The 23,987-nt window shown below is 41.3% G+C and overlaps 1 protein-coding gene across 3 annotated transcripts; it reads left to right on the forward strand.

Moving 5' to 3' along the window:
* The first annotated feature begins 2,258 nt into the window (after positions 1–2,258).
* pwwp2b (PWWP domain containing 2B) lies at positions 2,259–12,867 on the forward strand. 3 transcript variants are annotated; one of them, XM_037782645.1, is made up of 3 exons: positions 2,259–2,965; positions 5,890–7,614; positions 11,086–12,867. In XM_037782645.1, exons 1-3 carry the CDS (start codon positions 2,820–2,822, stop codon positions 11,090–11,092), a joined length of 1,878 nt encoding a protein of 625 aa, XP_037638573.1. In that variant the 5' UTR covers positions 2,259–2,819; the 3' UTR covers positions 11,093–12,867. The 3 variants fall into 3 exon arrangements, with proteins under 3 accessions (XP_037638573.1, XP_037638575.1, XP_037638574.1); XM_037782647.1 differs by lacking the exon at positions 11,086–12,867 and adding an exon at positions 8,703–9,691 and having other exon boundaries at positions 5,890–7,618; XM_037782646.1 differs by having other exon boundaries at positions 2,261–2,965; positions 5,890–7,618.
* Positions 12,868–23,987: the final 11,120 nt, after the last annotated feature.

A 23,987-nucleotide genomic window follows, 5' to 3' on the forward strand; every position in this document is an offset into this window, starting at 1 on the left:
TGAGTGTTTTGAAATTGTCTTTCTTTTGGACTTTTGCCATACATTATACAAACTAGTCATGTTTCCCATTTACCTTACCTTATTATCATTTAGTGGCTCTAATATGTACAAAGCAAGTCTGGTATTTACTGTGTGAAATGAAGCTATTCGGTTGTTAAATGTTACATTGACTCGCCAGAAATAATAGCAGAAGCCTCGTAATCCCTGTGTCAACTATAAATACCACCACACAATGTCAATTAACCAAGGCTTGAAATATGAGGTAAATAAAGGTAAACCTGACCTCAAGTCACCTATCATTTATTTTCAGATTAGGATAGACCCACCTTTTTAGTCTGACATAAATAATAATAAACAATCAGAATCAGATTTATTTTGCCAAGTACTGTACATACATAGGAATTTAATTCTGGTTTTATGCAGCTCTCTCTATGTACTTAAACAGAATAGAAATAACAGCTAGGAAGATAAAGGTGAGGAATAGACAGGACTGTTATGTACACAAGTAATGACAAAATAGGTGTGTATATAAATATTATATAAATATGTATAAAAAACACCGATAACCAAGAATAAAATAAAATGTCTCCATACGAGTCAAGTGGACGTTGTAAACAATACAAATAGTGCAAAGATGAATACAAATTAGTTGTGGGTAGATTTGCAGCAAGATAGGTATACATTTTTGAAGGATTTAAAGGGCATTTTGCTCTCTCTGTTTACTTATACATAATAGAAATAACAGCTAGGAACGAGACCAACAAAGCTACACAGATAAAAGTGAGTAATAGACAGGACTGGACCTCACAACAGCCTGTTCTTCCTCCTGCCCTCTGGTAGAAGATACAGGACCCCCAGGACTCTCACCAGCAGACTGAGGAACAGTACTGTATATGTTCTTAACGTATATGTTCTTAATATGCCTTGTACAAAGTATTTCCTTTTATAATTGCAATATAATTTATTATTTTTAATGGAGCTTCCCAGCAAAAAGCATTTCACACGATTGTACTTGTATAACCGGCGTGACAATAAACATCTTGAATCTTGACTGTTATGTACACAAGTAGTGACAAAATAGGTGTAAATCCCACATATGTAGGTATGTATATTAAAAAAAAGCACCAATGACCAAGAATAAAACAAAATGTCTATATACAGGTCAAGTGGAAGTCGTAAACAATACAAATAGTGCAGAGATAAATCAAAATGAGTAGTTGGTAGATTTACAGCAAGATAGGTATACATGCATTTTAGCAAATAGCACATTTAATGCTGTTGTGAAACTAATTGTTGTTTACATTGATGAATATTTAGAGGTCAAATTTCACCACCATATCGCTTACAACGTGTTAGACATTGCATCCATATTGTTATCATAGTTTTCCAGTAATAATGGCAGTATAAGTTAGGAGTCATCAACCTCTCTGCTGTGTGAACCGGAGGTCTCCCCCTAGGTAAACTCATGGATGGCATCAAACAAGTCAAAGTGAGCCTTGGAGGAGAGGGGAGGCATATATATAAATATATGTATATATATAAATATAAATATATATATATATATATATTACTGTATAAATATTTATACAATAATATATATATATTATTGTATAAATATTTATACAATAAAATATATATATATATATATATTTATACAATACAATATATATATATATATATATGTGTATATATATACATATGTATATCTATATACTATATATTTATATACACACCTGTTTTGTCACTACTTGTGTACATAACAGTCCTGTCTATTACTCACCTTTATCTGTCCAGCTAGTGAATACACACATATATATAAATATATATATGTATATAAATATAAATATATATATATATATATATATATATATATATATATATATATATATATATATATATTACTGTATAAATATTTATACAATAATATATATATATTATTGTATAAATATTTATACAATAAAATATATATATATATATATTTATACAATACAATATATATATATATATATGTGTGTATATATATACATATGTATATATATATACTATATATTTATATACACACCTGTTTTGTCACTACTTGTGTACATAACAGTCCTGTCTATTACTCACCTTTATCTGTCCAGCTAGTGAATACACACATATATATATATATATATATATATATATATATATATATATATAAATAAATAAAGCACCAATGACCAAGACAAGAATACAATAAAATGTCTATATACAAGTCAAGTGGAAGTGGTAAACAATACAAATAGGCTACATTTTGAAGGATTCAAAAGGTACTTTAGTAAATAGAACATGTAATGCTGTTGTGTAACTAGCTGTGGTTTACATTGATGAATATTTAGAGGTCACTTTTGTCACCACCATGTCGCTTGCAGCGTGTTACACAATGCATCCAGTATAATAATGTTAGTATAAGTTAGCAGTCATCAGCCTCTCTCTGTGTGAACCGGAGGTCTCCCCGAGGTAAACTCATGGATGGCATGAAACAAGTCAAAGTGAGCCTTGGAGGAGAGGGGAGGCCTTCTTCAGAGATCTCTGCTCCTCTCCAGCACACTAAGGCATCGTGATGTCAGCGGTGGCAGTAGCAGGAGACTGTAGTAATTGACTTCTTGGTGGTGGGGGTGATGGTGATGGTGATGATGGCGTCATTTTAATGCCCTGCTGGTTGTAGCTTCCTCCTCCCTGCTGCTCTCCCAATAATAGCGAAGGTGTAGACGGATCTCTGGCCTGGTCCCGACGCGACCGTGGCTCCCTTGGCCGGGATCGAGCACCGCCGAGCCGGACGACTGACGCCGGGAAACATGGAGGCTGCTGCGGCCGAGGAGGAGCTGCGGGCCGGCTGTCGGGTACCTGTCACTATCGATCAGATAGTTAACGACACACTGGTGGTGACGCTGACCTACCGAGAGAGGAGCTACACGGGCATACTACTGGACTGCGACAAGAAGTGAGTGTTATTATAATGTTTATGTTTGGAGATGAATGTGCAGGTAGCTGCTACCTTCTGATGCTAACGAGCTAGCTGCGAGCTAACTGGGCCTCCATACAAAAGACTGGCAGGTTAGCTTGATGCTAGCTCGTTGCTAATGGCAACCTGACTAAATTTCACCTCATAATGACACGTTTAAACACGTTATTTCACCATGTGTGAACTACTGAGCAGCTTGGTAGTGCTCCTATGTATATATATTGATCATTACTTCACTTATTGAACAATTAAAGTCAATGGGTTCATGTATAGCTTATTGTTAGCCTCATCAAAGACAGCAGCTATTGAGTAAAAAGGATAGAGAGGCCTCTGGCTCTATAGTATTATGTATTATGTTTTGATGTGTTTTTACATATAGATTGGTATTGCATTGATGCACTAGCTTTCTTTCAGTTCAGATAAACATGAGACATGGCTCTTTATAAGCAGACACTTTTTGATGTTGCAGAAAACAATGGAAAAGACAATAAAAGGTGCAATGTGGGGATTTGATTACAGCAGCTATTAGAGTAAAAAGGGTAGGTAGGTAGGCCTCTGGGTGACTAGTGTTATGTATATGTTTGGATGTGTTTTTACATATTGCATTGGTGTACTAGTTTTCTTTCAGTTCAGATTAAATGAAATGCAGTTGCAGCCACTTTTGATGTTGCAGAAAACAATGGAAAAGACAATAAAAGGTGAATGTGGGATTTGATTAAATCAACTCTTTAAACCTGGTTCTGATGAGATCCAGTGATCATCTTGGGGGGCTCTGTGCTTGACAGGAAAAAAAGGCCCACTCTTTACAGTTAATAACAAGAAAACAGCTTGGTAGTGCTCCTATCTATATATATATTGATAATGACTTCACTTATAGAGCAACTAAAGTCAATGGGTTCATGTATAGCTTATTGTTAGCCTCCTCAAAGACAGCAGCTATTGAGTAAATAGGGTAGGTAGGTAGGCCTCTGGATGAATAGTGTTCTCTATATGTTTTGATGTGTTTTACATATTGCATTGGTGTACTAGTTTTCTTTTCAGTTCAGATAAAATGAAATACAGTTGTTGAGACATGGCTCTTTATAATCAGCCACTTTTGATCTCGCAGAAAACAATGGAAAAGACAATAAAAGGTGCATGTGGGATTTGATTACAGCAGCTGTTGAGTTAAAAGGGTAGGTAGGCCTCTGGTTGAAGAGTATTCTGTATATGTTTTGATGTGTTTTTTACATACAGATGGCATTGGTGTGCTAGTTTTCTTTCAGTTCAGATAAACATGAGACATGGCTCTTCATAACCAGCCATTTTTGATCCTGCAGAAAACAATGGAAAAGACAATACAAGGTGCATATGGGGATTTGATTAAATCATTTCTTTAAAACCTGGTTCTGAGGAGATCCAGTGATCATCTTGGGGGACTCTGTGCTTGACGGGAAAAAAGGCCCACTCTTTACAGTTAATAACAAGAAAACACAATACAAATGAGAGAAGCCTTATAAGTAAAATAATGTCATATATCAGTGTTTGCTATCTCTCTTGCGTCACATGTATATAAGCCTTGTGTTGCTCCTGGTGCTGTGTGCACCTTAAAAGCCACTGGCTTTTAGACTATTTATAGACGAGCGGAATCAGAATCTGACCAGCTTTGCCCCTTTAGTATGCTTAGATGGTTTTTCATGTGAGAGCTCACGCTGTCCTGAAAATAACCCACCCAAATGGGAAAAGGCAGGCCTTGGAATAACTCAAAATAGGCCTCATATTTCAGGCCTAGTCACTGACAAAATTTGACTTCTTCTTCCTTTTCAGCTCATGGAAATACATTTCCTGTCATTGTCTCCCACAGGTTTTTTGGTTGTTTTTTTCATAATGTCACCATCTAGGCCTATCATTCAGGCATCTAGTTACACTGTACACAACGTGAACTGGCAACAGCGCGCGGTGAATCATGGCTGGTCATATGCTGTGTCCTTGTACTGTGGTTAACTAGCACTGCCTGTTCCCTGTCACAGGCAGCCCTGTTTTTGCCGTGTCAATCATCGTGAAGGCAAATATTCGGCTGCTTTAGAGGCACGTATAAAAAGGTGAGAAGGGAACAAGCCAGCGCCGAGAGACTATTATTCAGAGGTGCCTGCCAACTACTCCTCCTGGGGAGGAAAACGGGCTCCCCAAATGTGCACTAATTAATAATCTCAACACACATAAGGCCCTGAATAGACACGGATGCAAAAACAAACTGAAATCTCCTGGCTCCTTCCCTACATCTCTGAATCCCGAGTGATTCATGGGATTGTTTTTGTTCAGTCAGATGTTGGGGAGGGTGGGGGGGGGTTGTTCCTGGGCATCCTGTAGTCTCTTTGTCTGCTGTCTCCTGACTAAAGCAGCACAGCCATGTTACTGTTGCCTGCCAGCCACCTCTCAAAGACTCCTTGGCAGTTGGGCCCTCTTTGGACATGTTTGCTGGTACGAAAAAGGAACATGAACATCACTCAAAGAGACTCAGTGATACTATAGCTCCATTTTTGTGGCCTAAAGGCAGCAGCACAGATAATCGCCTGGCTGCTCGTGGACCCCAACCCCCACGCGTAAAGAATTTTCAGCATACAGGTGACAGGAGAGTGGCGTCAGTGTGTCCAGTCACAGTTAAACAAAATGGTAGAATAGGTTTTCACTCATAGGGAAGGCTGTGGATGCTCTTTTGGCTAAATTGAAACATCATCTGACATGGTGAAATACAAGCACAGTATTACAGTATCGTTCTTGTGGAGGAAATTGCTTAACTAAAAAATTCAAGAAATGCTTGTCATGTGTAACAAGAATGTCTGTGCTGATTTGCATCTAACGAAGCTCAATGAGACGCACAGTTATTCATTTATTGTTGCTTTTTTGTCTCTTCTTTGTTTTAGGACTGGGCTATTCTGTCTACCAGATTTCACAGCAAAACCCGAGGACTATCCGATACCTATACCGGCTTGTGAAGTCCCAGAAGTTCTGAGTGAGGAGCCGGTTTCCAAATCTCCCAGCCAGGATTCACAGAGACCAAAGGATGAAAACACTCTCACAGAAAGCAGCATACCTGCCGCACCTGTTCCCTGCCCCGTACCCACACCAGTGCCAGCTGGACAGACTCCTTACCCTCCTTATTTTGAAGGAGCCCCCTTCCCTCATCCCTTATGGGTGCGCCACAGCTACAGCCAATGGGTACCTCAGCCCCCGCCGCGACCAATCAAGAGAAAGAAGAGGCGGTCGCGAGAGCCTGGCCGCATGACCATGAGTACTATCCGTCTGCGGCCGCGGCAGGTACTGTGCGAAAAGTGCAAGAACACGCTGAATAGCGACGAGGACAGCAAAGACGGCATGAGCAACACTAAGACTTCTAGAAAAGAGAATGCACTACAGAGCGAAGATGACGGCGACGACAAGGATAGCCCCTCTAAGCTGTCGAGAAAAGAGGACGTAGTTGCGAGCAGGGACGCTAAGAGACGCGAAAATGGCACCAGCCTTGACGGCAAACGCCTCAGGAAGGACAAAAGGGGGGACGCTGAAGGGGAGAAGTTCCCCGGAGGTGACATTATCCCCCACAGTCCTGTCATAAAGATCTCCTACAGCACGCCACAGGGCAAGGGGGAGGTCATGAAGATCCCCGCCAGAGTCCACGGTTCCGTCAAGCCGTTCTGCCCCAAACAGCTGGTGCAGAATGGCGTGGGAGAAAATGGCAAGACGCCTTCTGATCCCACTAAGGAGCAACGGCACATTTTAGATGCCACAAGGTCCGGCCTCACCGTGTCCATTCCCAAACTCAAACTTACCAGACCTTTTACTACCGTGGGTCAGGACTTGCCTTCTCCAAAGATCCACTTGAGACCCCCTCTGAGGGACGGTGAGGAGAGTGTGGTCGAGTACGAGGCAGAACTTGTAGGAGGCACCAGGAGACGAAGCCCCAGGGTGCCCGGTCCCTGCCTCCCCCACTCTGAAGACTCAGGGGAAGGTAAAAACTCTCTGGAGTTGTGGTCGGGGAGTTCGGGAGAGGAGGCGGAGCGCGGCCACAGCGACCTCACCCTTCTCATCAATTTCCGTAAGCGTAAAGCGGATTCTTCTAGCCTGTCGGTCTGCAGCAGCGACAGTCTAGATGAGTCCAAGTCCTTCAGCTCCGACGGCACCTCGCCAGAGCTGTGCGACCTGGCGCCAGGTGAAGACCTGTCCGTAACCTCATCTTCTGTACCCTTGCGGGAAGACTGCAAGACAGTGCCGCCGCTTACGGTGCGGCTTCACACCCGCAGCATGACAAAGTGCGTAACGGAGGAGGGTCACGCCGTGGCGGTGGGCGACATCGTGTGGGGGAAGATCCACGGCTTCCCCTGGTGGCCGGCACGCGTCCTTAGCATCAGCGGCACCCGCAAGGAGGAGACGGCCAGTTGCGAGGCGCAGTGGCCCCAGGCGAAGGTGGCGTGGTTTGGTTCGCCCACCACCTCCCAGCTCTCCGTTGCCAAACTGTCGCCCTTCAGGGAGCTCTTCAGGTCCCGCTTCAACCGCAAGAAGAAAGGGATGTACCGGAGAGCCATCCTGGAGGCAGCCAAGGCCGTGGGCCACATGAGCCCAGAGATTACATCGCTGCTCTCCCACGGTGACACGTAGGTCAGTTCACAACAGTTAGACGTTACATGTGGTTGCATCACATCTACTTAAAGTAGGGCTGGGTGATGAATTGAAACTGTTGGTATGTATGATTAATTAATTCCTTCTGACAGGCTGTAGCCAACCCCTTCAACGCAGCAGAAAGTACAACAACAAACCGCTATGTAGTCAACTGAGAGTGTCCAGGCTAACTCAGAGAAAACTGCTCAAATGTAGGAAACATTGCAACAGGGCTGGTACAAAAGATAGATGCCATGACGGTGGTGTGCATACTCTGCTCCAGTAAACATGATACAGAGCAGAACAAAGCTAAATGCTGTTGGAAGATAGCTGCAAAAATCAAACAATATGAAGAGTGTGTGGCCAAGAAAAAAGACACAGCGGTCTATTACACAGGCATTTGCAGCGAGCTGTACTAACTATTTATTTCAAGGTTAAAGTGCCCCCTTTATTTTAAAGAACACCAATACATCTCTTATTAATCATTAAACATACAGCATGCATAAGATACAATGGCAAACTGACTTAACTAAGAGATAACTAAAGAGTTGTGAACATTTAGGATGTACTTTGAACCTAAAGGACAAACTGCTAACTCTTTTGAGGCTTTGCAGTTAGAGTTGAGATTTGATAACCCAGTATCAAATCCACTTTTTCAATCTGACTCTATTCAAATACCTTATTGAGTCTTTTTAGATTTAGCGTTACATTTTCTTTAAAAAGTAACTTCAAGTCTCAAGACTCAAGAGATTCAGTTGAAATCTCAGGGCTGAAAAGCCAGAAAGAGTTTTGAGTGGCAGTTTACTCAAATTAAACTTGTACATAGTAAAAAATACATGTATAGCAGCAGAGGATATGAAATTTTGATTTTATATTTATCTGACAACTTGATCCAAATATGAAGCTACTGATTCAAAATTACAAAGTTGTTCAGCTTCATGTATTGATATGATATGAATGAAGGTTTAACTGGGAGATTCTGACTCGTGAAACTGCTGGGACGCCGTTAGCCAGGACGTTTTACTGGAGAAGATGAATCACTGTTGTTAAAACTACAAAAATACTCAAGTTTCTTCCCTCACAGATGATCTTTGGCCGAGCACAGACACCAGCTTGCAGAGAGCCCTCTAACCAGACTACAGACAAGTTTAATTTAGGCCTGTTATCATGTTACTCACTGAATTAACATTAATCAGCGACAGCTGATATGACCGGCCGCCATCACAGTCTGTTATTTTAACTGGTGATAGTGACGGCTAAAAATGAGAAGCTGCTACCTGAATGTTTAGCACATTGCTGCTCTTTGCTAATAAGAGGAAGCGGAGAAGATTTATTAATGTTTGACTTGAGCAAATCTGTGTTATGTCAGCTCAGGTGTCAGAAGTCAGTCGCACTGTAGAGCCCTGATATCCTAATGACATTCCATAAGCCTAAAATATCCTGCAGATTGAACGAGACACCATGACGGTGGTAATCACATCTATTTAAGATGTTTGGTAAACGCAAAGAGTCATAATCCTCAGTGCATAGAATTAGTAAAACGTTCACTGCAAGGACGACGGTGCACAAGTGTATTTGTAAAGGTGTCATTGTCATTACTGTGAATTGTGAATATATTTCAGGTCATATTGCCCAGCCTTATCCTTAAATGTCTTTGATAATAGCTAATTTGACGATGTTCATGTTAAACTTTGGGGGGGATGTGAGCTGAGTGAACACGATTCTGGACCAACCTGCTTATTTAAACTAGGGATGCAAAACTGAACCGTTCAATGACGTACAAACTGTGGGCTTGTTGAACTGTTGCACCACTATTAAATACCGGCCTGCTAATTATTTGATGAGGTGCCGGAGACATAGAAGAGGCAATTATCTGAACATAGGCCTACTTGACCGTCAAGTAACCTGTCGTATTTCATGTATAAAATCAATTTTATGGCTTCATTTAATATAGATTATTACTATCAATCAATCTATTTTGGAGTTCAAACACATGGGAAAATGTTTTTCTTTGGGCTGTCAATCTTTTGAAATATTTAATTGCAAAATAATCACACATTTTGTTCAAAATGTACTTAAGTATTTAATACTCTTATCAACATGGGAGTGGGCAAATATGCTTGCTTTATGCAAATGTATGTATATATTTATTATTGGAAATCAATTAATGACACAAAACAATGACAAACATTGTCCAGAAACCCTCACAGGTACTGCATTTAGCATAAACAATATGCCTAAATCATAACATGGTAAACTGCAGCCCAATAGGCAACAACAGCTGTCAGTGTGTCAGTGTGCTGACTTGACTATGACTTGCCCCAAACTGCATGTGATTATCATAAAGTAGGCATGTCTGTAAAGGGGAGACTCGTGGGTACCCAGAGAACCCATTTACATTCACATATCTTGAGGTCAGAGGTCAAGGGACCCCTTTGAAAATGGCCATGACAGTTTTTCCTCACCAAAATGTAGCGTAATTTTGGAGCGTTATTTAACTTCTTTTGCAATAAGCAAGTATGACATAGTTGGTACCAACGGATTCCTTAGGTTTTCTAGTTTCATATGATGATGCGTTAAAGAAATCAGTGGCGTTATAAAACAAATTTGCGCTATTGCGTTAACATTGACAGCCCTAGTTTTTCTTCTCCTTAATGTGCAAAACGAACAGAACAGAAACCGTGACACAAAAACCGCAACACAAACCGAACCTTGTGCTTGTGGAATCACTAATTTGAACAAATATTTAGTTGTGCCGTGCCAGCCTAGGGGACTCCAGCGACGTTGATGTCATGAAGGAGTTGCTGTGTTCAAAGCAGCAAAATAAACATTAATACCAGCTTTAATGATGGCCCGGGCTGCAATGCTTACTGTCGACAGCAATAGACAATACTGCTTTTAGCACAATGAAAGTAATTCAAAGGTATTATGTACTGCAAGCGCACAAAATCATTTCTGTTTTCTGTTATGTGTTAAAAGCACGCTGTCATACTGTGCTTGCAAGCTTGTTCCCTTGGTTTCCTTGTGCATTTCTCCTGTGTAGCCAAGCAGCAGGTCCTCAACACACACTCAAAGGTTAAATATTGCCTTTTGAGTGATATGAGAGACAGACAGGCTGCTCCCAACCCCTTCTGTTTGCTCTGATATGGGCTCAGTAGCCAGGAAGAGGTCGGTTGTAGTCGAGAGCAGTAAGGAGTTAAGACGAGCCTTTATTTGGTACTTTTTTCCAGAGCTCATAAAGGAAGCGTTTTTCTTTGCTCTGTCAGCTGGAATGTAGCTGACGGTTCACTTCACAGCGCTCCATAATCTGCAGATGACTAACATGACATGTTCAGAAGCACATCTCTCTCTCTCTCTCTCTCTCTCTCTCTTGTGTTAAGTCGTCTTTGCTGCACCGGATATATGACCTGTCTTGTTTGCTCATCATGTCTTTACTTTGTGCCTCTTCTTTTCTCTCTTTCGTGTAGAGGCTGAGGACTGAAGAGAGGTCTCCGAAGTTTTTCTGAATTCTCAGACTGTGTCATCAAGACCCAGGAGGGGAGTACGTGTGGTTGCCACGGCTACTATTTATATGCCGTTTTTTTTTTTTTTTTTTTTTTTTCACAAGGCTGGTTGAAAGAATGGCCGCCAAGGTGGAGCGTTGTTGAGACTGGATAAGGGAGCAAAAAAAGAAAAAAAAAAAGGGCCAGGCATCTCATGGTCTACTATGAACTATTCCTCCTTTTTTTTTTTTGTTTTCTAGATTTAATCATATTTCAATAGAGCTGAATAACGACACTACAAGGACCCAAATGTATTTATTATTATTATTATCTGTAATGGTTTATTATGATCCACCCTTCCACTACAACTCTCGCAAAAACCTCCCAGTCTGCTGCTGTCATTATCGCGGTCCTCGCCCGCTGATGTGTTCACTGCGAGGTCTGGCAAGAGGAAGCCGGTGGCGTCTTTTAAAGGAATACCCCCTCACACACACACACACAAACACACACACTTGGACATGAGCCGTTTGACCACGGTTTAAAAAAAAGTCTTACTTCTGATAATGTGAACGGCTCCATCCAGAGACAGTAGTGACTGTTCCCGCTTTTCTAGCGATCAGTGTTCCATCCTCGTAGCCTTCTGCGACATTAGTTGGATTTGTGGATGTATTTATACTGAACTCTCCAGAATCATGTTGTGTCTCTCTTCCATTTCATTTTTAACTTGTCATGTCAACGAACTCCCCCCTCCCCCCTTCCTCCCAACTCTTTTCTTTTTTCCTGAGAACCATTTTTACATCACTTTAATTATTTAAAGCGTAAGAAAAAAAAAGCACTTTATCTGTACCTTGGTGGCCTGCTGTAAGCTCACTGTCCGAGACACAGCCCTGATAGGCAGCAGGGGAGTTCAGAAGTCTTTGTGGTTGACTATCCATGGCCTTGGAGATACAAAAAAAAAAATCTTTTCTTTTATTTTATTGTACGAATATCGGGGACACCAGACACGGATGGTTGTGTACACTGTATTCTCGCATTTGACTCTCAGCTACACACACTACAAAAAAATCCACATTTCCACTGGAGAAACATGGGTGAACAAATGTGCCCCCTATGCATTATCAGTTAAAGCTTTATGAGTGACGTTTGGGAGAGAGAAAAATAAATAACATGCTGTAAGAATACTGTGAATTCAACTGCTGAGTGTGCTGAGGAAAAGCAGTTATCGAGTCATCTGGTAAAAGCAGACTGCAACGCTGACCTTTAGTGACCTTTGTGTTGAAAGCAGCACTGTTGGAATAGGGAGAGAGTGGGGGGGCAGTTAAGGCAAGAGGCTGTCGAGCACAGCCCGGTCTGTATTAAAAACGTACCGAAGATTGCACACAGTCACGCTCAGCCAACCAGCCCGTCTCCCTTCCTTCTGCCGGTCTGGGAACACTTTGTTCAGATCGAGGCTGAAAACTAGCCGGTTGATTGTCAGTGAGGGGGAGTGTGTTTGTTAAAGGGGGGGAGAGCAGGTAACGCACTCCTCCCATCTTGATAATCTGCGGTTTGACTGTTTGTTGTCAAGCCCGGCTAGTTTCCAGGCCGCCTTACACAGCGAGGAGTCTAAATGTACGTATGCCTGAGAGGGGAAACGGCCGTCAGGATTTTCCCCGTGTATGAGCAACATGGCTATCTACTGTTGCCCACGTTGGTCAATGTTATTGGCTACTTTTTTGTTTTCTTTTTTACATGTACTGTACATAAAATAAAATATAAAGCAATACATGTGCTGTTGTGGATTGGTCACTGTTATTTTTGAATGATTGAATTGCTGAAATGTTTTGAGTCTTGATGCACTAAAAGAGCATTTAACCAATTTAACACCTGAATCTTCAGGTGTTAAATTGGTGAAATGACCCTTTTACTCATGCCCCAGTTAGAGCTGCAACGATTAATCAATTAGTTGTCAACTATAAAATGAATGGCTTACTATTTTGATAATCGGTTTGAGTAATTTTTCAAGAAAAAAAGTCAAAATTCTCAGATTAAATGTGAATATTTTACATTTTATGGGAAATGTAGACCTCAGCGTGTTGGATTTTGCTCCATACTAGGGACTAAATGTCAGGATATCTCAGCCTCTGTTGTGTTCCTTTTAAGATAGTACAATCCAGATGTTCCATGTCATCACCACATATTTGAAAGGGGATTGACAGATGTATTACTTTTATCTATTAATATCCAAGGATCCTCACTAACAACTATTAGTTTATCTATTAGAAGATCAATACCACTCTCAAATCTGTATGGTAAATATATTTCTACAGCTAGAATGGTTAGCTTAGCAAAAAAAGACAGGGAAACAGCTAGACTGCTTGCTGTTTTACACTTCCTTTTATTATAGTTTAAACAAACAAGATATAACTTATTAATTAGTGAGTTTAAGCGTATGCTCAGTTTCAGCATTTGGGACTTTGGGAGTTCGTACTGCTGAAATGGCGCTTCTGCTTTTGGTCCTTTCTGTTCTTATTTGATGTAGGGAACCATTTAAAGGCAATTTAAACCCTAACAATACACAGAGGCTTCTATCTGACGCGCCCTGCAGTGATCTGGCTGCATCTTTGAGTGGAAAGGGAACTAAATATAGAAAGGTCATTGGCCCACGATTATTATTATTATTGGCAGGAATCCATGATGTTGTTTCCTCTACGATAGGCTCTCCCTTGTATCTTCCTTCCTCACCCATCTTCCAGGCTTCTCTTCCTCAGCTGTGGCCGTGCCATGTGTTGATTTGTAGTGTCATAAACAGGGTTAAGAGCATCTGTTGCATAAGTAGTGTGTGCAGCTCAGTGGATAGACCGGTCAAGGTGAGGTTGTCCTCGTCTGGCCGTCTCCTGATCAGATAATTTAGCTATAGAGGCTCAGCTGTATGTCGCCCTTAACCCCTCCCCCCCCTTGCCTGCTCTCATTTCATACCACTGACCTGACTGAGTCCACTGTCAGACATTTCATTAACTCGCCACCCTGTTTCCCTTGAAGCTGCCCCCAAAGCAAACAGCCAGTGTGTGGTATTAAACAGATACTCTAGAAATAGACCAGTTTGGGTGTTAACAGCCAGTACTACTACTACTATATAGCTACTAGTGTGAAGAGTTCAATTCTAGCACAGCTGCACCAATACATCCAGTTTTTAGTGATTCTGCTGCAACCTTTCACTAAAATGGGAGTTATTCAGCTCTGAAAAGTGCATAAATCTACCTTTAAAAGATGGAAAACGTCACACAATTGCCAGACATGCCTCTACTGTCTGATAAACTGAGCGTCACAAACCTTTTTATCAGGTTATACTGACGTCTCTATTAGATACATCCTCGAATAAGCAGAATAAGAAGATAGATACCACTCTCCTATCCCCAGTCACTGTTTCTAAGCAACAACAACAACGGTTGCATCTGATATCTCATTAGTTGCGCTTTGAAAGGTCATCGATTAATCAAGAAATTAATCGCATATAAGTAAAAGTACAAAAGCATTAGCATCAAAATATACTTTAGGTACCAAAAGTACTCATTATGCAGAATGAACCATTTCATAATAACATAAATTATGTTACTAAATTAGCTTAACCTATAATAATATGTCATACTTTATAAGTGGGTATATACTTTGTATTAATAATTTAAATCTGCAAAGTAACTAGTAATTATAATAGTGGAGTATAAAGTACAATATTTGCCTCAAATGTAGTGTAGTAGAAGTATAAAGTAGCATAAAATGGAAATACTCAAGTAAACTACAAGTACCTCAAAATTGTACTTAAGTACAGCATTTTAGTTAATGTACTTCATTAAATTCCACCACTGGAGGCGTCTAATGAAAGATCCCAGAAAGACTGCAGTTGCATTATGGGTAATGTAGGCTACCGTGTTTAAGGGTTTTGCCCCAAACAAGGGATTAAATGCCAGGATAGGTCATCGGCAACTGAGGTCAAAGTTGAAATAATTTGAACTTTTAGTGCATCGATCGGTGGCAATTTCAAGCGGTGTGCCAGGCCAAGGGTAACGCTTCCGCCTAGTTGGCTCTCCCCATAGGAAAACAATGGCACAGCCAGCGCAAAATGCTTTTACCGCTCATCATGTGTGGTCAGCTTAAGTGACGCCATGGAGGAGTTATAGAATGAGAATGTGTTGAGCTATCTGAGGTTATAGTCTGGTATTCACATATGAAAGGTCAGTGTCAGCCCAGTGGAAATAGAACTGTGATTTACAGTTTAGATAAACCCATCTGGTTCTGCCTCTGTGTTTATTATAGCTCTGTTGGTTTTTCTACATTGTGTTAAGTCTGTTTCTTCCCGCAGGCCAGTCCTCGCCTTCTGAGTCCGTGTTTGGCTCAGTGGCCGTTGCTTAGAGTCGATCCAACACACTGTTCAGGCAGGTGAGGCTGAGGAGAGGGAAGGCACGCACGCTGCATTTTCTGAACCTATCTAAGCCACACGCAAATAAACACAAACATTTGATGCACACGATGTGTGAAACAAAGACGCTGTGTTTGCTGGGAGACCTGCAGGCAGGACAGCCGCGGCCACTGTGGAGAGATTTATCATGCTGGGGGCAGTTTTCACTGAAGTGGAGCCAACATGGCCTTCCACTGTGGAGCCCCCAGCTATGAAGGGGGACATGTCTGCTCCAGTTTATTCACAATGGGCATTCATATCCTATTATTAGGCCTATCTTTGATTCTGAGATTAGATTCCTCTTTTATTCATTTGGATATTAATAAATGTGCATGCATACAAACACTTCATCCAACACATGACCTTAACTTGAATATGAGCTAGCGGCTTCAGTCCTGAGAGCTCAGTGCAAACACATGCAAACAGACATATCACGATCAAATGAAGGAAACATGCAGCATAACAGTGAATATTTTACCATAGTTGTGGCCCGTACATTGTGTACACTTTCTGTAAGTGAAGGTGAAGATGTCTGCGATTGGCCTATTCACACGAAAAGGCATATAAATGCCACAATAATGCGCAAGGCATTTAGCGTGCAATAAGAAGGCCTTCCTTGCTTTTGGCATATCATTTTTACGACATGGAGCCTGAGTGCAATGTAAACGCTCAGAGCTTGTGACGTAGAATAAAAAAGCAAGAAAGACCGCTTGGGTGGGCGGGGCAACACATTCTCATCCCAACTCGTCACATACTGACACTTTGTCAGACCCCTTTTCAGTCGCAGTTAACACGTGCTTAATGTTGTGAATTAAACAAAACCACTTTGTTAGGTTTAGGAACAAAACTACATGGTTGAGCTTAAAACTACTACGTTTGTAAAGTGAAAATGAAACTGGATGTTTTGAACACGGGACACGAACGACCAAGTGATTGTAACGTAACGGGACTCAAACTGTGAGGGTCACTTGCCACTCACCAGGCTGGTTGGGTTCATTATCTCTGAGGAGGGGCAGCTGTGGAGCCTAATTGTCCCTGATGAGGATCAGGTGTGTGAAGCCTATATCTACTCCTGGTTTCAGTGCTCAGGTGATGACTCATTGTCTCTTTGTCAGAGGTAGTGAGAGTGCTGTCCTGTTTTTGCTCTATCTGTATACACTAAGGGTGTGTGAATCTGCAGAAGTACCATGTGAACCTATCTGTAGGATTCACTCACCATTTAGCTTCTTCTCAGAGTCTCTTAGAGTGGGTTAAGTCTGTGTGGCCTGCCTTCGCTAGTTCTTTTGTTTTATTTATGTTCTAGTCAGCTGCTCTGCAGCGGTGTTTTACTTTTAGTCTTTTCAAGATATACTGTGTGTAGGGAGCCTTCCTTTTAGGCCTGTTTTCATTTGGCGTTTCCCTTCTCCCTTTAAATCGCTTGCGATTTTTGTGGTTAACCTTCGGGATTAACTTTTAGATTCCCCCTCTCCCTGTTCCCCTGACAGCAAACAGTGGTTTCCTGGATGAAAGCCTTGTGTTTGTTGGACCCATCCATGTCTCCTCCCGCCCATCCTGTGTGTCTTTTCGCTCTTTAAACTACGTCACCACACTCCCGGCGCACTTTCTCTGAGATTTTACTGTTGCCGTGGATGGGTGTACATTGAAGTTAATGGAAAGCCCAGTGCGTCTTATACCGAAAGGTTTTGCGTCGGTATCTAAGGCAGACGACCGTGACTAAGCATTGGTATGTGACGCCCTGGGAATGAGAATGAGCTGGGTGGGAAGTTCTAACCAGGAGACCTGTATTCAAGACCGCTGTTTTGTTTTGTAAGTTGAGTTAATGACGTTTGCGACGTGTTTTCCGTACTGATGTTATGTTGTTTCCGTACGTATTTGACTTAGTTCACGTACTTATTTTAAGCCCAACCATGACATTTTTCCTAATCTTAACTAATTGGTTTTCTTGCCTAAACCTAACTGCGGACGTTACCATAGTTTTGTTGCGTGGCGTAGAAATGACATGCGAAAAGCGGCGTAGAAATGACTCACAATAAGCATGAATGTCTGTGCAATTTTGTGCTATTTATACACCTTCCTGTGACACCGACTTGTTGCAATAATATCTGAATAAAGAAATCACAATGTTAAAACGGAAAACTAAAAATTGTTAACTCCGTTGTTGAATTGTTGACTTTTCCAACACTGTTGACAGGTAGTCGACTTCATTGTGTTTCTGTGTTTGCAGCACAAACATTATACTGCACATGTTATCAAATTTGTGAATGTGTTTCTCAATTTGCTCATGGGTTTTGTCTTTGCAGTGTATTTTTCTAAATGCTGCACATGAGCGGTCTTCATTTGCTTGTGTTTTATCTACTTGCATATGGTTTTCTTAAATTGCAGTGCATGGAGCTCTCAGGGCCACAGTAGAGTACCTTGTGTAATACTGTAATACTAGACCCACTAGATGTTATGCAAGCCCAGAGCTCTATCTCTGTACAGGTGGAGTGTGGTGTTGTACTGCAGCAGCCTACTTTACAAGTAGATCTCTCCAAAGTGAGCCTCAGCCATCTGCCCAGACTGTAGAAATGAAACAGGCTTATTGCATTTTGTTTTGGAAATGTACCTTTTATGGTTCAACGAGAACAAACCAGTTCTACAACCAAGCAGGAGGAAACAAATGCCCCACTGTTGATGTGAAAACACATACACCTATACACATGGTTACACAACAAACACCCTCTGCCTCTCAGTAATCCCTGTATTTCCTGGAGTCGACAAAGATCTGTACTATCCATCCACATGTTTGTTACCCCGCCCTCTTTGAAACCCGGTTCCAGACTTAGATCGATAGATTTGAGCACATGCTCGCACACGGAGGACCTGGAGGTGCATCATTCCTTCCCTTCCGTCCACCACGTTCCCATTCACAGTCATGTGGAGTGGTGCACCGCTCCTTCATGGATCAGTGCAGCGTAAATCTGGGACAAAAAAAAGGGAGGCACATGGCAGTGGGATGCTGTGTGCAATTACTGCTAATGATATGCCTCCATGCAAGCTGTGGCCGTAATTAACTTTGGAGGAAGCCTGGCCCGTGTGTGTGAGGGGATGCTCACAGGAACAGGCGCAGCACCGAGAGCCAAGGCTAAGAAAGCAAACCTGCCTTGACATTGTTCAGACGACAGGTCTGCTACCACAGATTAGGCTCTTTGGGTGGTCCCATGTTAAGAGTAATAAGATGCGGATGTTAATGGAGTTGTCCTCAGGAAACTTGGAGGTAAAATTTGGGTTTACTCAAGAAGGTGTAGTGAAGCAGACTGGTTGAACTGGATGTCAGCAAGTCACTGTATAACTGGATGTTAGCCCAATTCTGCCAAGAAAAGAGAAAAAAAGTCACCATAAAAATATACTAAATACTCACGTTTAGACAACATCTCTACGTACTTAGTCAAAATTATGAGATAACAAGTCAAATTATTACTTAGTAAATCAAAATCTTGACTTTTTATTTCACAATTTTTGACTTACCATGAGCATTTTTATTTTTTCATGACTGACTAAAGAATTAGAGTGAAATTATTGTTACATTATGAGAATATTATTCATTAAATGTGCTCAATACAAAAGTCAGAGTATATCTATTGTCTCCACACGGCTCTCAACATGGCGACGGCTGAGCCGGGGTCATGTCTAGAAGGTAACCTGCAAATTGCTAAATCTGGCAAAAACTTGCAAAAACTCTCACCATACTCACGACGACGTATCCTAACCTCAACTATTGAAGGTCAATGCCTAACCTTAACCATTCAAATTTCCCATCTCGTGGTTTACCTTCTAGACACGACCCTAAGCCGGCAGCTCGCAGCTAACGGCGTTAACAGTGCAAACAGCAGCAACAGTGTTGACAGAGCTAACAGTGTTGACCTGAGGGAGAACCGGAGGGTGGGTGCACACTTCCACGACGCAACCGTTATCAGCTGTAACTACTGTATGAGCGTAGTGCAGAGCGGTGGCCATTAGCTAGCCAGTGGGGCACGCAAATAAACTGCGACAGGGCGATGCGGCACCCTGATGCAAAGCTGATCAATCTGAAGGGTTTATTTCACAACAATGACCCGCTAACTGTACATTATCCCTCTTATTACACGGTTACTTACTTAAGAAATCAATAATTTGACACAAAAATGGTCTGCTAGAGTCCGAGATCAGAACTGCATCCATAGCAACGGTCTGTTATACATAGCACTAGTCTGCTATAAAGACATAACAGACCGTAGAACGCCATGATTGACCAATCAGAATAGAGTATTCAACAAAGCCGTGTAATAAAGAGGGAGAGTGACTTCATTCTCTGCTCAGGTAGACATTACTCCTCTATATCTTTACATAGCAAATAGTTGTTTGCTGCTATATTAATGCTCTGGATATCGAATAGAGAACCTTTATCTTCTTTTTTGGGTGGAAATGGGCTTCCGTAGACAAGAGAGCGTCAGAAACAATGAACAATATGCTCTTCACTTGGACTCATTAGACAAACACACACGAGGATGTGGTTTCCACTTTATTTACCACAGAGGATGCCTTTGCTCTTAGTGTGTGAAAATGTGCTCCTCTTAAGCTTTACAGTCAAGAGGAAAATGAAAAACATCCAGCCTGATGTGTTTTTGTTTATTTGGCGTGTTCCACCTGTCTCCGGAGTTGTTAGGCAGACGGCATGGTGGCTTCAAAAGCAAGGCCTTGGCGTGCGTCCAGAGACGCGTGCACGGGAGGGCTGTCTCCTCCTTTGTCCTTGATGCCTCCGAGTCATTTCTCACTCCTGTCATCTGTATTGACAGCCTGAGTTTGCTGGCTAGGCTTTTCTCTTTTTTTTAAAATCGGGTTATTGATCCAAGGTAATCATTTGGAGTTTGATCACTTCAGTCTCTCATTTACATATAGTAGCAGCTAGCCTCCCCCTCTTTATCTCTGCCTTTACAATGTAATAAGGATGATAAATGGGTCATTTTCTTTCATTCATTAAAATATTTTAGCTTGAAGGTGAAAAGAAGTAAAAGGTCTCTACGTGTCCGTGCTGGCCATCAAAGTGAGTCTAATTCTGATTAATAAGGATATTGCAGCAATAAGGTGTTCCTTAACAAAGGCCACATTATGCAATTATTGAATTTCTCCTCCGGTTGCAAAATATGAAGCCTTTCCCAAACTTGCTCCACGCATTTCCAAGAAGAGATTAGATATATTTCTCAAGGATCTGGGTGCGGTTAACGCTAGCTTGAATTTACATGACAGCCTGCAGGTCAAGCCATGTGACCTGGGTAATCACAGTTTGGGCCCCGACAGGAAGCAGCCGCCGGTTACAACGGACTTTAAACCTTTAAACAACGCGTTTGTGTGTCACGTCTCTCTCCCAGCCATACAGGGATTCCTCAAATATTAACACAAGTGGACAGATTGAGTAAACACTTCTTTGTCAAGGCCGTCTTTATTTCAGGTTGCTCCAGTTTGTGGTTGGCCGTGGCCGTGAGCATGCATGAGTTCCTCACTGAATCCTCCAGGATGTGGCTGTGGTTCTGCCCGGCAGTGAGCAGCAGCCCCAGGCCTCCCCGAGCAGCTGTCAGCCGGCTCTAGAGACTGAAAGAAAGCGAGTCGCCCTGCCCCCAACTTCACCAGCCTGCCTGCTTTCACTGCAGGGACTAAAGGGGGATGGGCGCTCACACAGAGACATATAGCATGCAGAAATCATGAGCAATTCCTCTGCATCTCCTCATGAAATTAGTTTCAAAGACTTGTGTGAATCAGCACGTTGATGTGCTGTTTTTTCCCAAATGGTTTTAACAGTAGATGGTCTATTAAAGCCTTTAGTGTCTTCCCATCTGGCTTTCTCTTTCTCAACCTCCTGTTTACCACCTCTTCCATTGTCCACTGGCTGTATTGGTGCAGCCACAGCCAGGCGAAACATCCTCAAGGGTTTTAAACCACCAGTGTCACCATAGGAAGTAGAAGAGAGTCTGTGGCGTCTGTGTGAAAAACAAAATGACAGGATGATAATAAGACTAAGGCTGACTAATGATTGCATAACATCCCGCTCATTGTGGCAGCTGCATCTACCGAGAAGGCTTATATACAGTATGTTTTTGTCGAGGAAATGCAGCATGAAAAAGTCAAGTGGTTATAAGGTCATGCTGGATTTATAGCGAGCGAGATGCGTCTTAAATGTTAAAATGCTACAGGATCGAGCATGAGTGATGTTTGACCTTGGATGGAAAGCAGCAGAAATAAGGCTGTAAATGACTTTTGAAGCTTCCACTTAAATCTTTTTGTTATGTAACATTCACACTAATAAGTTTTCATTTTAAAACGCATAACTTTTGCTACGTTTACACCTAGCGTCCACACTACTCCAGCGTTTTCGAGCCCCTAAAACAGAGACGTTTGAGAACGCTGCTGACCCCGTTTTAGTTTGATAACTCCGGAGGTGCATTTTAGTCTGGACGGACAGAAACGGAGACATTTGAATACGTGTTTGCTTCTTGATTGGGTCTTATCATCATGACCTGTCCTTCCCTGATTCGTCACGGCCCTATCACGTGAACCTTTTCCAGAAAAAAACAAATGACATCAGCCTCGACCACCAGTGGGGAATTTCAACATGGATAACAAGTTACAAGCGTTGCTGACCTTGTTGTCTATGCTAGCAGCTGTTGAGCAGATAAACTCTGCATTTTATACTGCTACTACTACTGCCTACATGCACAGGAGGCAAGCTATTATTCGAGCACTTTGCATCAATTGCCGTGTCCAGCGCTGCTTCCTGTTCACACCGGCACGTGCATGCCCAGTGTACGTGAATGGTAATGCCGTTTAATTCTGAAACAGCCCTAAAATGCTCATCGGGACAGAGATCTTTTTAATTTTTCCGTTTTAAAACAAAACCGTATTAGTGTGGATCTAGCCTAAAATCTTTCTATTTGCCATTCTAAATGGTCCTAGGTAAATCTGTCGGTGTATAATTTGTTTCTTGAAGGCTAATTTACATGATTTCTGCTCTGTTAGATAGAAGCAGATGTGAGAAGACTGGAAAAGGTGGAAAAAGATGAGGGGTGAGGTGCAGTGGTGTTAATGAGTCATATATATATAAAGTGAAGACACAGTAACACCCGCATATTACAGTGTATTTATTTAGTGCTTATGGGATAAAATACTTAATACTGGGCACCGGGACAAATACTTTATGTGAGTACAAGGAAAGATGCTGCAAGAGGTTTGCAAATTAGCTTGAACAACTTTGTGTTCAAGAGGGACTTAAATAATAATAATTACACTATCATTAATTTGTAAAGTGACTAGTAAATAAAGCTGTCAAATAATTGTAGTGGAGTAAAAAGTACAATGTTTTCTTCCGAATTGGGTGAGTAGAAATACTCAAATACTCAAATACAGTACCTCAAATTTGTACGCCAGGACAGTAAATGTACTTTGTTACATCCCACCACTGCATACAGTTTTACGCCCATTAATGATTTAGCTAAATTAAAAGGACATAATAGACATAGCCTGTCTGTACCCTGTAATTAATGAATATGTAATTAAAAAGTACTCCTCCTACGATTTACACTGTAAAAATTGCGGGCTGCAAAAAGCCTTACCAAAGACAATGCAAATACCTAAAATACATAAAATAAAGAGCCGCCAGACTATGGAGGACGGAACCTGCCCAAATAAGTATATAAATAAATGAATAAATGAATGAATGATTGAATGAATGAATGAATGAATGAATAAATAAATAAATATTTCATTAAATGTAGCAAAAATACTATAAAAAATAAATATAGCCATTAATTAATTGATAAAATGTGAACTAAATTGATATTTCTGTTTCAATTTGCTTCTTTATTTATTAATTTTTGTATTAATTCCCTTATTTATCTAATCTTTTGTTTAATTTTCCCTTTTATTTATTTATGTATTTATTTTGATTATTTTATTAATTAATTAATTAATTTATTTATTTTTGCATTTATTTTTTGATTTTGGCAGGTTCTGTCCTCCATACCAGACTGCATTATAATTCTAAATATATATAACATAGTGTTCTGCCAGTGTGACCACAAATCAACTCACAAATGTGTTTACGCCATCATCTGCATAAGATTATAAAACGGGTAAATCCAATTAAACAATCTAATTACTTCATAGCTGCGATATAATACCCACATACCACTGCTATGGCGTCTAATTCCTTTGCACTTTCAGAAGTCGGTCATTTTTGCGTTGGGCCGAACAACGCCCGAGCTGTGATATAATCACAACAACGCCTGTCGTCGTGAGCTATTTCTTAAACACACACTTGAACATTACATGTTTCCTCAGAACAGGAAATTCAAGGAGACGTTGCACTCACCACACCTCAGTGTTTGCCCAGAAGGTGTCGTATATACTGTGCAGATTGTAAAGCCCCCCCTGAGGCAAATTT

The sequence above is a fragment of the Sebastes umbrosus genome, chromosome 10 (genome assembly GCF_015220745.1).
Source record: "Sebastes umbrosus isolate fSebUmb1 chromosome 10, fSebUmb1.pri, whole genome shotgun sequence".
Lineage (NCBI taxonomy): Eukaryota > Metazoa > Chordata > Actinopteri > Perciformes > Sebastidae > Sebastes > Sebastes umbrosus.

Bases quoted from the DNA above. Each gene is read 5' to 3' on its own strand.
- pwwp2b (XM_037782645.1), top strand. From the start codon at position 2,820: ATGGAGGCTGCTGCGGCCGAGGAGGAGCTGCGGGCCGGCTGTCGGGTA. The intron at 2,966-5,889 runs GTGAGTGTTATT...TCTTTGTTTTAG, and splicing joins CTACTGGACTGCGACAAGAA to GACTGGGCTATTCTGTCTAC.